Here is a 14,378-nt window from a genome sequence, read left to right as displayed (position 1 = left end):
AAAGTGGCAATTCTTTATGATTCGGTCCAGATGTTGAGGATTGTAACCATAGACCTGTGAATACTGTCTCTTCTGTCATTTGTGTAAGTGGATTGCTAAGGGCATAGTGAGACGGTCTAATCCCCGCCTTCACCCCCCAGAGGAACCCAAAGGGACAGCGCTCCCTGCAGAGGCACCAGATGTGCGCTGTTATGGAGAGCCGGAGAGAGGGGCCTTTTGTGAGGCATCAGATAAGCCCTGTTCCCAAAGCCGGGCCGGATCGGGTATCATCAGCGGGCGTACGAGGGGGCGAAACCCAAGCCCTGAGCACCGGATCAGGTTTCTGTTTACACGAGCCGTGGTCCCTGGATTCCTCCAACCAGAGTAGACCGAGGACGGCTGGAGACAGGGAGGAGAGAGGCTCTGACGTCCCGCCTGTCTGTCTGTCTGTCTCTCTGCATGGGGTTTAGGGACCAAGTGAAAGTTCTGCCAAAGATGCAGTAGAGCCAGCTAAGTTTATGTATGTGAGTTAAAAGTGGACGCTTGAATATGAAACATAGCAGTGAAATTGTGGTATAATAATTACGCCAAGAGTAAACATGGGTAAAATATGTATGTCCTGATACATGATCAAGCGAATGTGGACTTTATATGCTTTTTTTATACATTGCGCACATATATACACACACAATGTCTCACACAGTCGCTGATCAAACGCATGCCATTTGAGAAAGTCCCATACATTCTGCCATGGTATCATTTAACCCACGGCGTTCTTTTCATCTCTTTATTTTAAGACAGGAGTAGACAGTGTTTGTACTGTGTCCCCTCAGATAAAGCACAGTCTTTGCATTCCTTGTGAAATGTATCTGTTGAGATTTCGGAGGGTGGGCGCCAGGTGTTGGGTTACATCAAATCACAGGGTCCTCCCTCTCCCTATCCGGAGAGGGCAGCATCAAGTTGCACAGAAAGAGCACGAATTATACCGGAAACTAGGTGAATTTATTTTCACAAGAAAAGCACAACATGTATCGCGCCAAAAAAGGACATCAGAGAGCAGCAGACTTTATATTACGTAGACATGCTCGATTTTATTTCGAAGATGTGTATTATTTTCTTGGCTACAAACATGAACTTGGTTTAAGGCGATCAAATATGCTACATTGTTTCAGTCAAACACAATCAAATGGAGCATATTTTTCATCAGCAGGCAATTCCTTTGGACGGAGCGTGGTGTTGTTTATGGTAATTCCTCAAATATGTTGTGTTTCATTTTTGTTATTTCTTTATTATTTCTCTATTCAAGTGATATGAAAATGAGTAAATTCCGTCGCGTTAGTGATCAGAGACCTGTTGGTGGCTCAATTTACAATGCCGGTAATTTTCGATTGGACTTAACCTGGGGTTAGGTTATTATCTGACATCAACACGTTTTTTTTTTTTTTCATACAGTTTTACGTTTTTATGCATGTTGACCATAAGTCCTTTTTAATTTGGTTTAATTCATACTAACAACAAAATGCCATTTTAAAGTTATTGATTATCACTCTTGGTTGTCCATTACTTTAAATTTAAATTAAGAATTTACTCTGAAAGTTCCAACCGGAAGTCGTATCTATGTTACCTGCAGACACTTGACAGTGTTGGAGAAGAGAGTTAGGATTGTTCGGCGAAGGAGCCTCCAGCCCGGAGCGCACGCATGTTCAGTTGACTTGAATGGTGTGAAGCCCCAGATGAGGGACTCAGGCGTCCGGGCATGACAGCCGCTGTCACCGGGAGTGACAGCTTTCATTCTGAGCTACTCTGCTAAAAAAACCTGCAGCTGACAAGCAACAGTGATCCAGGTCGGATCCAGCCCGACCAGGACTATGCCAGAGATGGAGAAAGGGAGACCACCGGAAAATAAGCGCAGCAGGAAACCTGCTCACCCCGTAAAGAGAGAGATCAACCAGGAGATGAAGGTGAGAGTGAATTTGTGTGTCACTGTAGTTTTGATCAAGTGAGACTTGTTATTGACCGAGTGATAACTTCTGTACGCGCACAACGTCTTCCTACACAGGGCAGACAGAGAGAGAGAGAGAGAGAGAGAGAGAGGAGAGAGAGAGAGAGAGAGAGAGAGAGAGAGAGAGAGAGAGAGAGAGAGAGAGAGAGAGAGAGAGGCAACTGTGCACAGATCAATGCCGGGAGTAATCAGACACACTGTAGTGTTTGTGTTCTGTGAATGCTCTCCTTATTCCAACAATCAGACGTCATGAAGATCCTTTTGTGACATATTTAGAAAAGTCAAAGGGATCTTCCAAGTTTGCACCCCTTGGAGTGCAATAACGAATCATACCATATGAATATAAACTCAAAATGTCACACACACAGAGATCCGGGGCGTTTTAATTATGTTCTCTGTGAATAAGACTGTGTTGGCCTTTGCCTAGGGACGCCATGTCGGGCCAGCTGTGGCCGGACGCACACACCATAATGTCTAGCGGAGATCCAGATGTGCGTCACCTCTTCCCCGCTCTTGCGGTGTGCACACTTGCTGCACCACAGAGGCTTGCCTTTATGCCTTCCAAAGAGAGAGGGAATAATCATTTAAATATAGCCAATGCCTTACACTGGGAAAAAACACTGAAGTGTTTTCACATCAATTTTAAAGGAGTGTACATTTCACACCAAAATAAAGTTCCTATTCAGGGATAATGTTCATTAGGTAATGGCCCTTAATAATCTCTCCTGTGTCTTGCATTAAAGGACAGTCACGGTTAAATAACAGTAACAGACATGATTCCCTCCCACCATTATTACTACATGGAAACTAATCCATGGATCGTCTACTTTGTTTGGGTTTGGACAGAGGCTATTTGAGAGTGTTGACTGTGGTGGTAAGGGATATCTGAAGCTCCTTCAAGCAGGAGGTCAGAAATCTAAAAAGACAAGCAAGTTGTTTCAGGGGGGGGGGGGGGGGGGGGGGGGGGGGGGAGATTCTGGCCTTTCGTGAGAGAGGAAATGTGCTCTTTTTGTGTAAGTGGTTTGGATTGTAGCGTTTGATATCCAGGGGAGGTGTAGTGTTACAACTTAACTAATTTTAATCAAAACAAGTGAAATGCTATCCCTGCTTGATGTGAGCCTGCCTGGGCTGAATCTCAGGGTCGGCCCCGGTTTGTTGCCTTTGGCTGCAGCTCTCTCTGTGGTTTGGGATATGGCTTGTCACTCTCACAAAGCAGATGTTTGTCTGAACTGCCAAAAAGAAACAAAAACAACATTGTGGGAAGTGGAGGGGTCGGTGAAAAAAAAAAAAAAAAAAAGCCCGTCTTTCATTAACAGGAAAACAGAAAGAGCAAATAACAACTGCGCTTAGAGGAGAACATATCCAAATTAGATGTGATGTGAAACATACAAGACTTCAATTGTAAGGTAAAACCATTGTCCACCATTTGAAATCAGTCAAATGGTAAAAGGGCGAGGAAAGGGTGAGAAAAAATAGACAGACAGGAAGGCAGGCAATCTGATTTCTAGCTCAGCTGAAGTCCAGCCTCGTGTTGTCTCTGTAATACATCTGTTTCAACACCACATTCGGACCTACTCCCTCCACGTCAGACCCGAGCGCAGCACCAGACACCGGATACTTAACTTTAATCATCGTTAGGCATATTTAGCTGGATATGATACCACTGCTTGCACTCACCCACACACTCTCCCATACACACGTACACAGCAGAAAGTGAGCAAGCAAGGGAGAGATCCATTTCTCTGAGGCCCTAGAGCAGAGCAGAGGTCGGAGTGAGGAAAGCAGGGGAAAGAATGTGAAGTCAGTACCACAGCACTACAACACCACCACAGCAGACTGGCTGTGCTGGAAAAGGGTGAAACCTGAGAGGTAGCGCTGTGTCGGGTGTCAGGGCTGGAAGGTGGTGGGGTGGAGGGGAGGATGGTGAAGATGGGAGGTGGGGGGGCAGAGAGTCAAGGGGAGGGACAGGGAAAGCTGGGGAGAAGAGAGAGAGCGAGAGTGGTGGACACTGGAGGGAGACGAAGGGAGAGGAGTGGGGCATTTCCGAGAACCGTGGGACCTCGCTGTGGTGTAGGGTGTCCCACTCTGATTTCTGCCCGTTCCGGATCAGGTTTCTCCTCCAATCCGGTTCTCCCAAAGCCACAGAGAGAGGTGGGTGGATAAAGACAGAAACCTTTGTGGTTTTTTTTTTCATCTGGTCGTAATAAAAAAAAAAAAAAAAGGGAGACCACACATCCCATCTGTGGGGAACAGTTTTCTTTTCTCCCTCTTTTTTTCCAATTAAAAGAGATAAACAAAGGATGATTCATAGATTTCACACTGGTGTTAGGTTTTAAACCTTTCCGTCTCAGATTTAGCAAGAGTAAACAACTTGAATACATCATGGAAAAAGCGTCATACTGTACTCCACTGTGCCCATATTCGTTTCCCCAACTGGGCAGAGGCTGAGAAAGAATCCCTTGCATTGATTCAGAGTAGGAAGGTCTGATTATGTTTAACATAGGATAAAAAGTTCCACTAACAACCCTAAGATGTACGGTCACAATTTCCCATTTGCAGGCAGGCTCAGGATCCGTTACCCTATCCCTTTACTTAGAAGGTTAATCAGGGATTTCTTTTCCTCTTTTTCTCATACAGACGTTTGCAGAAAGCACCATGAACGAGCTGCTGGGATGGTACGGCTACGACAAGGTAGACCTCAGAGACTCGGAGGCCAACGAGATCAGAAACTACAGAGAGAGACGTCAGCACGTGTCCGTGCTAAAAGGTGAGGGCAGCTGTCGCCTGTTCACTGTTAGTGTAGATTCAAGAAGACTCCTCTGTTCTAACAGGTTCTGCAGGTTTCAGTGCAGACATCGAGTCACTGTTCATATTTGGAAGGCATACTCTCCTGTAGTTACAACATCCCAAGTTGCATCCATTTAGATACATCTATTGTACTAATAATCGGTGTTGGGCATTGTTATGAGTGCAAAGGTTATTACAGTATCATTTAAGCTGCACTCTGCTAATCTTTTACATGAAACATCATGAGCATTCAACTATGATTATGTCTTCCAGAGAACTCATTGCCAAAACCCAAGAGCCTGGACACCCAAGTCGGTCACTCGGTCCTCGCACTGAAAAGTGGAGAGAGAGAGTCCTCCAGTGTCCCCTCTTCTTCACCCTCCTCCTCCTCAACAAGTTCATCCCTAATCACCTCTAAGGAGCAGAAGACTGCGCCTGTAATTGTACCCCTTATAAAGCCATCAGCAGGTAGTGGGCTTCCAAACTTTCCATGGAGTGTTTTATTATTATCTTATTGCAATGCTGCCCCCAGGTTCACACATAATCCATGACTTGTATTATGTTTACATGTGAAAAGTCAGAGTGCAGGGTCAGCAATGTGTATATGTTTCAGGAGCATCTTCATGGGTCCTGAGCATTCATAGAAGTCATGAAAACAGTCAAAATGATCATTTTTGTTTCATGTATTGTCCCTCCAGTGACTCATACTATTACATTTAGTATTATTATGTTAAATAATAGCAAATTACTGAATATAAAAAGGCTGAAAAAATAGTAATACTTGAATTCATCTGTTCAGTTTTCAGTCAAGTTATTATTGCTGTATGTAAAAAAAGAATTCTCTGAGATTCCACTCTGAGATAAATTGAGTCAGCTCACTTTATCCGAATAAGCTGATGCTCTATAGCCTTACCTTGATATACTGAGCAGTAAGATATTTTTCTGTTGTTTTGACAGTGTACTTCAGCCTATCGGGTCCAAAACTATTTTGAAAGTTTAGTCATTGTTTCATTTAAATTAGCCATAGTGCAGACTCAAAACAATTCAAACATTTATTCTGTGTCAGGGTCCGTATACCTTACGAACCGCACAAAGCAGTGGTGCAGATAATAAGGAATAACACGGGTGCAACAGGATCTCTTGCTCTCCTGAAATAATATTGGAACTTGAGCTGTTTTAGAAAAGCTGGTTAGTGAGACTTTTGCAAGCTCATTAATTCCTCAAACTTTTTTTCTGCTTTTCCCCTGTAGTGGAAGATGTACAGAATGTGCAGATAGTGTGCGTTTGGTGCCAGAAGGAAGGAGTAAAACGCTACTCTCTATGTATGGGTTCAGAGCTCAAGAGCTTCTGCAGTGAGAAGTGTTTTGCCGCCTGCAGACGGGCCTACTTCAAACGCAATAAGGTAAGTGTTCAACTACAAATGTATAAAATACATATCAGGATCACGGTTTGGTGGTCATAAACATTTAGGTGGGGCTTGTTGTACCTTGTTGGTGAGATGTTGGAAATCCCAGTATCTTTATTGTGAATGATCTGTAGATCTGCTTTTATATTTTTGAATGTTGTGTGCAGTAGATTCTCACACATAAATGCACTCACACATACAAGTACTTTATATGGTCAGAGTTTGTGCCATGGGTGTCACTCTCCATACACTGGAGACCCAGGCATCAAGTGTTTTCTGGCAGGTAAACAGACCTTCAGAAACAGATACTCCTGATCTTGCGAGGTCATAACTGATGGATTAATTTACAGGAATTTTAAAAGGGAGGATCTCTGAGAACACACTTTAGTTATTATGGAGGACCCAGTATAGGAATGGAGGTAGTGAGGTCAAAGTTTGTAGAGGACATATCAGTTTCGCGTTAATGGAGGAGGGGCTGGCCATTAAGTGGCTTTGGTCTGGAGGACAGGAAAGCTACAAATGTGGAGAACCGCTCTAATGCCCTTTGACGTGATTTTTCACTTTCCATTACGACATGGATATACCCTCTTTAGAGGTGCGGTGTGACAAGCAGCTATATCTCATTTCACCCTTACTGTTGTTTATACTGTGGTAGGTTCATTCACACGACAACAGAGACAAAAAGGAGGGCTGAACGGACTCTGTGCAACAAGCCCTCTAGTTCTTTGGAGGCGGGGAGAAAAGCATTGCCGTTGGCTTGTTGCTGCTTGTTTGAGAGGAAGGCCAGGAGGCCTGGGGCGAGGTGTCCACTTTCAGTGCATACCTTACCTTCAGCTGCCTCATGTTTCGTAACTCAACACGACTCAATGGGTTACAGAGATGGGGGAGCACTCAGATCGGCAGCAGATCAGCTTACATGAATCAAGAGGAATTTCCTATATTAATACTGGCAAGGCCATTCATTGTATGACAATACATCACCTGCATTATCTCCATACTCGGTTGTAGAATCATATATATATCACAACACAGTGATTTCCCTTTGTTGACCTTTAGGGCTTGGTGGCATGCATGAAGTTTAAACTGCTTCTAACTTTGATGACAAGGCGGTTTATTAGAAGCTATTTTCTGCACTTGTTATGTAAGAAGCTCAAATTTGGTTAAATGACCACAGAATGATTCCAGTGTAGCATATTGATTTAAAGCAACTGATGCTTCATCATCATGAATTGGAGAGGGAATCCATCAAAAGTAGGATGAACTCAGGTCTAACAAAACTGCTACACAGTGATTTATGTCACACTGTGGTTTTCCCCTGTCAGGCCAGAGATGAAGACCTCCATGGGGAAAGATCTCCTCAGCACCCCCATACAGAGGACTCGCCCAGACTGGTGTTAAAGATAAACAGCAATGTCAGAGTAAGAGGACACTGTGAATGTATCTTTTGTTTTCCAATGTAAAGTATAATTTTAAATATGTTTAATTACAAGAGTAAACTGCTTTATACATATGTAGCTTGCATTCTTCTTTCTCCATGACTTGCTATTCATACAAAGATTTTAGCTGGGATCTGTCACTTCAATAACCCTCCACAGTCTCTCTCCCCTGTGCCACAGGTGTGTGATTGGTGCAAGCATGTCCGTCACACTAAAGAATACCTGGACTTCGGATCTGGCGAGGAACGACTCCAGTTCTGCAGCACCAAGTGTCTGAATCAGTACAAGATGGATGTCTTCTATCGGGAAGCCCGTGCAGCTCTCACCAGCTCCAGTCCAAGCAGAACCAGCCAGGAGGGGAGGGCGGACACCATTGTGGCCGGGCAAAAGCTACTCACTCCTGAGTCTTGGAGCAGCAGCAGTGCAGGAGAAGCTCGTCATCGAAACCTTTCCCCTAGAGGGCTAACGCCAAACCATGGATCGTCAGAATCCACCTCCATGTCCCCCTCAGAGACATCCTCATCTAATTCCAAGATCCCTATCCCTGGGCTGAGGACCCTAGAGAGACCCATCCAGCCTCCTCACCCTGCTCTGGAGGTGTCCCCCCACCATGCTCCCCTTCATCCTCCACCTCATCCTCGCCTCCCTTTGGAACATCAGCCGGTACCTCAAATCCCCATGTCCTTCATCAGACCTCCTCTTCATGCTCAGGGCCTGAAAAGCCCCCTTGGCAACCCTCCCAGACACCCAGGCCCCCCTTCAAGCCCTATCCACAGACCTCCTCACTCTCCTCACCTGCAGCCCCCGACCTCTTCCATGAATCCCCCTGGAATGATGCATCCCTTCCCAGGAGCCTACTTCCCTGGCTTGCACTCCCCTCTGAACATGATGCATAGAGGTCCTGTCCCAATGCATCCCATGATGAACTATGGTATTCCTTCCTTTAGTCCTCTCCTGCCCCATCCCACCATCCTGGTGCCTTATCCCATTATTGTTCCCCTTCCTGTCCCTATCCCCATTCCTATCCCCATTCCAGTCCCTTGGAAAGCAACTCCAGAAACTCCAAGTCACAGTGGTGTTATCCAGCCTGTACCAGAGGGGTTAGACAGGAGTAGATCCAGGGCTACAAGGCCGCCGACTCCAGGGATCCCTGAAGGGGACAGCAGATTGGTAGCCAACAAATTGGGTGGAACCTTGCCTCAATGTCACCCCTCACCATGTGACCCCAGCACAGATTGGGTTAAATCAGAGAGGCCATTCCCATCCCCAATATCCACACCCCACAGTGGAGCATCCTCCCCCAGAGCACAGTACAACAAATCCCCCTGCTCAGCCTCAGGGTCAGAAGGGCTGACAGACTATAAGCAGCACCAGTCAGAGAGACAAGTCATACAAAGGGTTCTTCAAAGGACCCAAGTGAAGCCCAGTGCCAATGGAGTGGTGGACCTATCAGGGCTGGGAGAGTCAGAAACTGGGCAGGGTACCAGATCAGGGCTCCACAACATCATTAGACCGACCCCTCCTCTACCACAGTCCCCTTCACATGACACTGTCTACCATCACCAGGACTCCCACACTCCACCTTCACACAACCCACCCAGCCCCACGGGTAGCAGCCAGTCGTACGATGCTACACCCTCTGCCCTGAAATCTCAGGACCACAGTCCGAATGGGATGTCCTCCCCACCCGCCCCTGCCAGTCCGGACTTTTCACTACCCCAGAGAGTACCAGCACCACCCACTGAGCCTGCACTCAGTGAGCTGGAGGCCATCAAAGAGAACAAGTGCTCTGTCGTTGGCCCAGTGCTGGTTGAGGTCCCAGTCAGTCAGTCAGAAGAGCCCTTAGCAGTTGTGGGGGAGGTAGGAGAGGACCCCCATGTTCCTGATGAGGACCATGCCTATGCTCTTCCCACAGCGCCAAAAACAGGTGGGACCACCACCCCGCTGCTCTTGCCCAAACTCAGAGACAAGGGTAGCCTTCGGAGCCCTGCTAATACGCCCAGTACTGGAGACATGGAGCCGGCTCTGAAGAGGCGATGCCTACGGATCCGTGATCAGAATAAGTAGAGGATGGAGGTGAGAGATTATATTACAAGGCAAAGTATAGATAGCATTGCTTTCACTAGCTGTCCTATCTGATATTACTGAGTTGTACATTGGAAGAAAGGAGAGAACTACTGTACCACGTTGTCTTACTCAACTATCCACAGAAGACATGCCACAAGCAGCCCATGGGTGGGATTTACTGCATTTCAGAGATTGTCAGGTACATACATTTGAGATGGGTTATGATGATGGCAAGTTGGTTAAATTAAACACAACAATTACTTTAAAATGCAATTTGACTAGGGATTGGAAAATGTGCACATACACACATTCACACATAGACAGGGCAAGCTTAATAACAGGTCTAACAGTATGGCCGTGGTCACTAAACAGCATGGCGCCAAAGAGAGAGAATCCCAGTAACCTGGCACTCCTCTGGGCTCTAAGGTTACAACAGGGGAAGGAGGTGGAGGGCACAGGCAGTGAGAATCACTTTGAAAGGCAATCACTTCACCACAACCTGACAGTCACAATGCTTTGTTTGCAATGCAGCCCGTTTTGTAGGCTCAGTTTTGCCAAAATATGCGAGTATGTGTCTGTTTAAGAGGGAGGGAGACATTTTTACATTTTTACCAATTAGCTGATGCATCCAGAGCAGATTGCAATGTATGACAAGGTGGTAGGTGAAGGACAAATGGCTGCTGCTTTATCAAAATCGTGACCTTGAGGCTATGGGATGCTCTGTCCAACCTGACACCCAGACAGAGAGACAGATCAAGTGAGGTTGATTAAGTGTGACCCCAAAGTCAAACTCTAGCTTCTTGCAGTATGAACGGTGAGGCAGAGCAGACATGTTTCTGAGGTCACTGTAGAGACAGAGGTGATTGTCAGGCAGACTATAGGGCGCTGTGAATATGAGAGCCAGCCCTCAGCTGTGACAGAGCTCCAGGGCTTCACTAGAAAAGAGCGTTTCGATTACGCATGTCATAATGACACCCTGTTCTGGCTTCGGCTCGTCTCGGCCCGAGTGCACTCCCCTCTCTCCCTTTCCAATCCTTTTCCCTCTTTTCTTTCACCGCCGCTGTCCCCTGCCAACCAGATGTTGATGTTAGAGTACAGCAGAAAATCCTCTTTACTTTGGACCAATCAAAGGGCCTCTTGATTTCACTTGCCCGATTGGTAGTCCAAATGGCTGTAACACCACCCGTAGTCCACGTCCGCTGGTATCTTGCCATTTCGAGATCCTGTTACCATTTTACTTTATGTCCTGAGATTAATCTGCTGTTATTACAGAGATGGTTTAGATTTCAACTGGCCTGATTTTCTCTCCATTTTTTCCTCCTAAGCGTAATAATTCTGTTTGAAAATTTATGGCTGATGAAAGAGAAGGCACAACATCAACCTTTTTCTTATACCGCAGATGTTTTAGTTACAAGATTCCGTTTCCCAAAATGAGTTCCCACTTTAACTCTTTGTCAGTTGTTGTGGTTTCATGCTTCCCCTTAGTAACCAATACATATGAAATCACAGCATGCTGCTTGTGTCGTGCAGATGGATTTATGGCCCTGCGTTGTGTGTAATGGGAGCTGGCTGCCGTATGCGAATGACTTTAGCTCGCCACCTCTATGCTATGAGCCGAACATTGCTGTCCTGTTCCATTGTCTCCACTGCTAAAAGTCTTTACAATCATATCCCACTCTGACAGAACCAGCAGCCAATGGGAGGATTTCACCTTAGGAAACAGCCCGTTTTTTCGTCTCAGTTTTCCTTGTCTTTATTTGGGATATTTTATAGCCCCGTGTAATCCGATCCCACCACATGGGTATTCGCTGAGCGTTTGAAACTAAAACGCAATGGGACAGAGGGAGTACAGAACCCTGGTTTGGCCCTTACATGAGCGTGTGTGTGCGTCTGTTTACGTTTAATATATGTGTGTGTTTGAATGAAAGTCTGTGTTAGTGTGTGAGAGAGAAAGAGGCCAGATGTTCTTGGTTTGATTGTGCCCCGTGTGACAGTTATCTGAGTGTCGACGCGACTAAAAGCCTCATTCTCAGTGTTCATTTAGAATTGGTGGATTAAGCAATGAGTGTCCAGAGCAGAGGTTGATATATGATATCCTAGAAATGGAAATTAGAATCAGCCCAGAATCTATAACATCTCACCACTTTTTCGTCTTCTCTCTTTCTTTTTTTTTTGCTGAACCTAATGAACAGACGCCCTGTTTAACACTGTATGGCGGTGCCAGATTCAGTGCCACGCCCTCTTGTGGACAACGCCAGTGCTAACAACCTCCAGCCTGTCCCTCAGCCTGTCAGCCCACCAGAGTGTTGCTCTGCCTGTAGACCAGCAGGGTGCCAACCCAGGAAGCAGTCCAGATGGCCATATTACCACAAGTCACCGTGGGGGAAGAACACAACACAGTCACACATTTTGTCTTGGACCAAAGAGTATTGCTGGCTAGTGTGTTATGTTGTGTTCAGTGAGCGCTTGAGCATCTCAGATCTTCTCCCTGTCTGACATTGCCCTCAAGTGTGTCTGTGTGTGTGTATTGTGTGGCTGCCCAGATGCGCTCCTCTTCCTCCTCCTCCTCCTCCTCCTCCTCCTCTCCTTGCTCCAAACAGAAGACAGGGCTCTGATCAGCCTTGTGTGGTCTTCTCAGATGGAGCCTGAACATGATCTCTTTCCAGGGGAAACGGTTTGTTTTCCCTGCCCGGCTTGCACAAAGAGCCACATTGTTCCTCTCCCCATATCCCACGCTGACTCCCCACTCCAGGTTTTGGGTTACCTGGCCGACGGGGGTTCAGACTTCAGGAGCTTTTTTATTTTTTTGACCGACAGCCAGGAATATGGTATACCCTTCTCCACCTCGCCGCCCAATCTAAATACGGTACACTTTAACATAGTTCTGAGGCTCGATTCTTCACAACTGATTGCCTGTGATTCCCTACTCTGCTCACTTCCTTCAAGGGAGGAGAGAAATTCTGCTGAGGTTATGACTTTATCATCGGGCAGTTTATACACTGTGTGGAGAGAGCCTGGCTAGGCTGTTAAGACAGACAACTGAGCAGAATAACTCAATCTCTGAGGAGAAAGGATGCTCCTTCTGCCTCCTCTAAAACAAATATATGAATGGACACCGAAACACAGTAGCTGAGATGGTCTGTGAACGTCCTGATGACGTTGGTTCCCTCACCTTTCACCTGATCTGCCAAAACTTTGATAGAATATCAGAATTTGAATCGCTTTTAGCACCAAGTGCCATGTATGTTTAAAACCCTGAACATTCATGCCACATGACAGTTCAACAGATTTTTTTTTTTGTCACTGGTTCTGATCAGACAATTAAAAAAAATCAGGCTGGTAATATTACCAAATGTGGTATTATACTCAACCGTCAAATGCTGTAGTATGCAGCGATCAGTATTACAGTTCCCGCTGTTGGGGATACCTGATGAGATTTGATCCAGATAGATCACTTTGAGGCTTTGTCAACACTTGTCCCACTGTACAACAGATACTATTTGATGTTATATTAACTTATGGATGATGCATCTGTAGATTTTCACAAAAAAAAGTTCTATATTTCTTCATGTTTTTTCTTTGATGATTGTATTTTGCGAGTGCCGAAGCTCTTAAATGCCCCTTTTCTTTATGTTTATATACTGTATCCCCACTAGAGAGCAGTGTTTGCCTTCTTAACTTTGCCCTTGCCCTTAGTTGACAAGAAAGCACCAGGAGACTCATAGGCAGCCTGCTGAAACCCATATGAGTACACAGAACATAACACTGCACTCAGTGCCAGCTGAATGATATCCAATGCCAAGTATATATCTTTTCCGCCACATCTTGCTGCCATTATTTTCTCTTTACCCACCATTACAGCAGTGTCAAGAAGACCCAGAGTAACCTTCAAAGCCTCTTCTTAATGAACAGTTCAACAGTCCCCTAAGTAGTCATCATGGCCTACTCCTAGAATAACTCCAAATGTGACCCACCCCTGCCATCATTCCAAAACTCAGTTTGTGTGTGTGCGTGCGTGTGTATGCCTACGGCAGCAACACATTTCCCCCACTCATTCCAGCCTACATCTTCACCACAGGTCATGCCATTATGTTAGTGTCATCCTCGGCTGGCCAGGGGACTTTGGCAGTGATGACATCACTCCATGCAAATAGCTGTGGTGTCAACAAGTGCTCCTCTACTCTGACGCCAGAGGCCAAAAAAGACATTGTTAAAGACTGCCGTTGTTGGTTGTATTGCACATTTTAATCATTGCCATTTCTGACCTGATACAGTATGTGTGTTAATCCAATGTTTGGACAACAAAAAAAATATTAATGCCAGAGAATCATAACCTCCCCTGTCAAACATTTAGCCCACTGTTTGAATAGATTATTCACAGATTGTTTGTATTTGAATATTGATTCAGTAACCGAGAGCTTTGGCGGAGACCTCTTTGTAAAGTAAAATAAATAAAAGTTATTCTAAGAGCAAGACAATGTGGTGTGTTTTCCCAGTTTTTCGATTTAGATCTTTTCTTTTAACTTGTACTTCTTAGAGGGCTTTAAGTATATACGTATATTTAGTGCTTATAGTGTTGTCCTGTGGCCTAACCTTCTGAGTCTGAGTGTAGCCCTGTATTAGCCTAACTCATTTACACGCATTTATAAAACAATTATCCTGATATTAGTTGTAGGACTGACAAAATACTGAGAGCCCTGTA

At 45.4% G+C, this 14,378-nt stretch overlaps 1 protein-coding gene across 2 annotated transcripts; it reads left to right on the top strand.

The window, feature by feature from the left end:
* Positions 1–1,703: 1,703 nt before the first annotated feature.
* LOC306711405 (sine oculis-binding protein homolog) lies at positions 1,704–14,154 on the top strand. 2 transcript variants are annotated; one of them, XM_079180346.1, is made up of 7 exons: positions 1,704–1,940; positions 4,619–4,748; positions 5,042–5,236; positions 6,019–6,170; positions 7,496–7,591; positions 7,790–9,685; positions 11,869–14,154. In XM_079180346.1, the coding sequence occupies exons 1-6, from the start codon at positions 1,848–1,850 to the stop codon at positions 9,674–9,676; spliced, it is 2,553 nt and encodes an 850-aa protein (XP_079036472.1). In that variant the 5' UTR covers positions 1,704–1,847; the 3' UTR covers positions 9,677–9,685; positions 11,869–14,154. The 2 variants fall into 2 exon arrangements, with proteins under 2 accessions (XP_079036472.1, XP_079036471.1); XM_079180345.1 differs by having other exon boundaries at positions 7,769–9,685.
* The last annotated feature ends 224 nt before the right edge of the window (positions 14,155–14,378 follow it).

The sequence above is a fragment of the Pholis gunnellus genome, assembly GCF_910591455.1.
Source record: "Pholis gunnellus genome assembly, chromosome: 19".
NCBI classification, from domain to species: Eukaryota; Metazoa; Chordata; class Actinopteri; order Perciformes; family Pholidae; genus Pholis; species Pholis gunnellus.
The sequence above is the reverse complement of the archived record's forward strand: the minus strand, read 5'-3'. Positions and strand labels throughout refer to the sequence as shown.

Bases quoted from the DNA above. Each gene is read 5' to 3' on its own strand.
- LOC306711405 (XM_079180345.1), top strand. From the start codon at position 1,848: ATGCCAGAGATGGAGAAAGGGAGACCACCGGAAAATAAGCGCAGCAGG. The intron at 4,749-5,041 runs GTGAGGGCAGCT...TATGTCTTCCAG, and splicing joins GCACGTGTCCGTGCTAAAAG to AGAACTCATTGCCAAAACCC. The intron at 6,171-7,495 runs GTAAGTGTTCAA...TTCCCCTGTCAG, and splicing joins CCTACTTCAAACGCAATAAG to GCCAGAGATGAAGACCTCCA.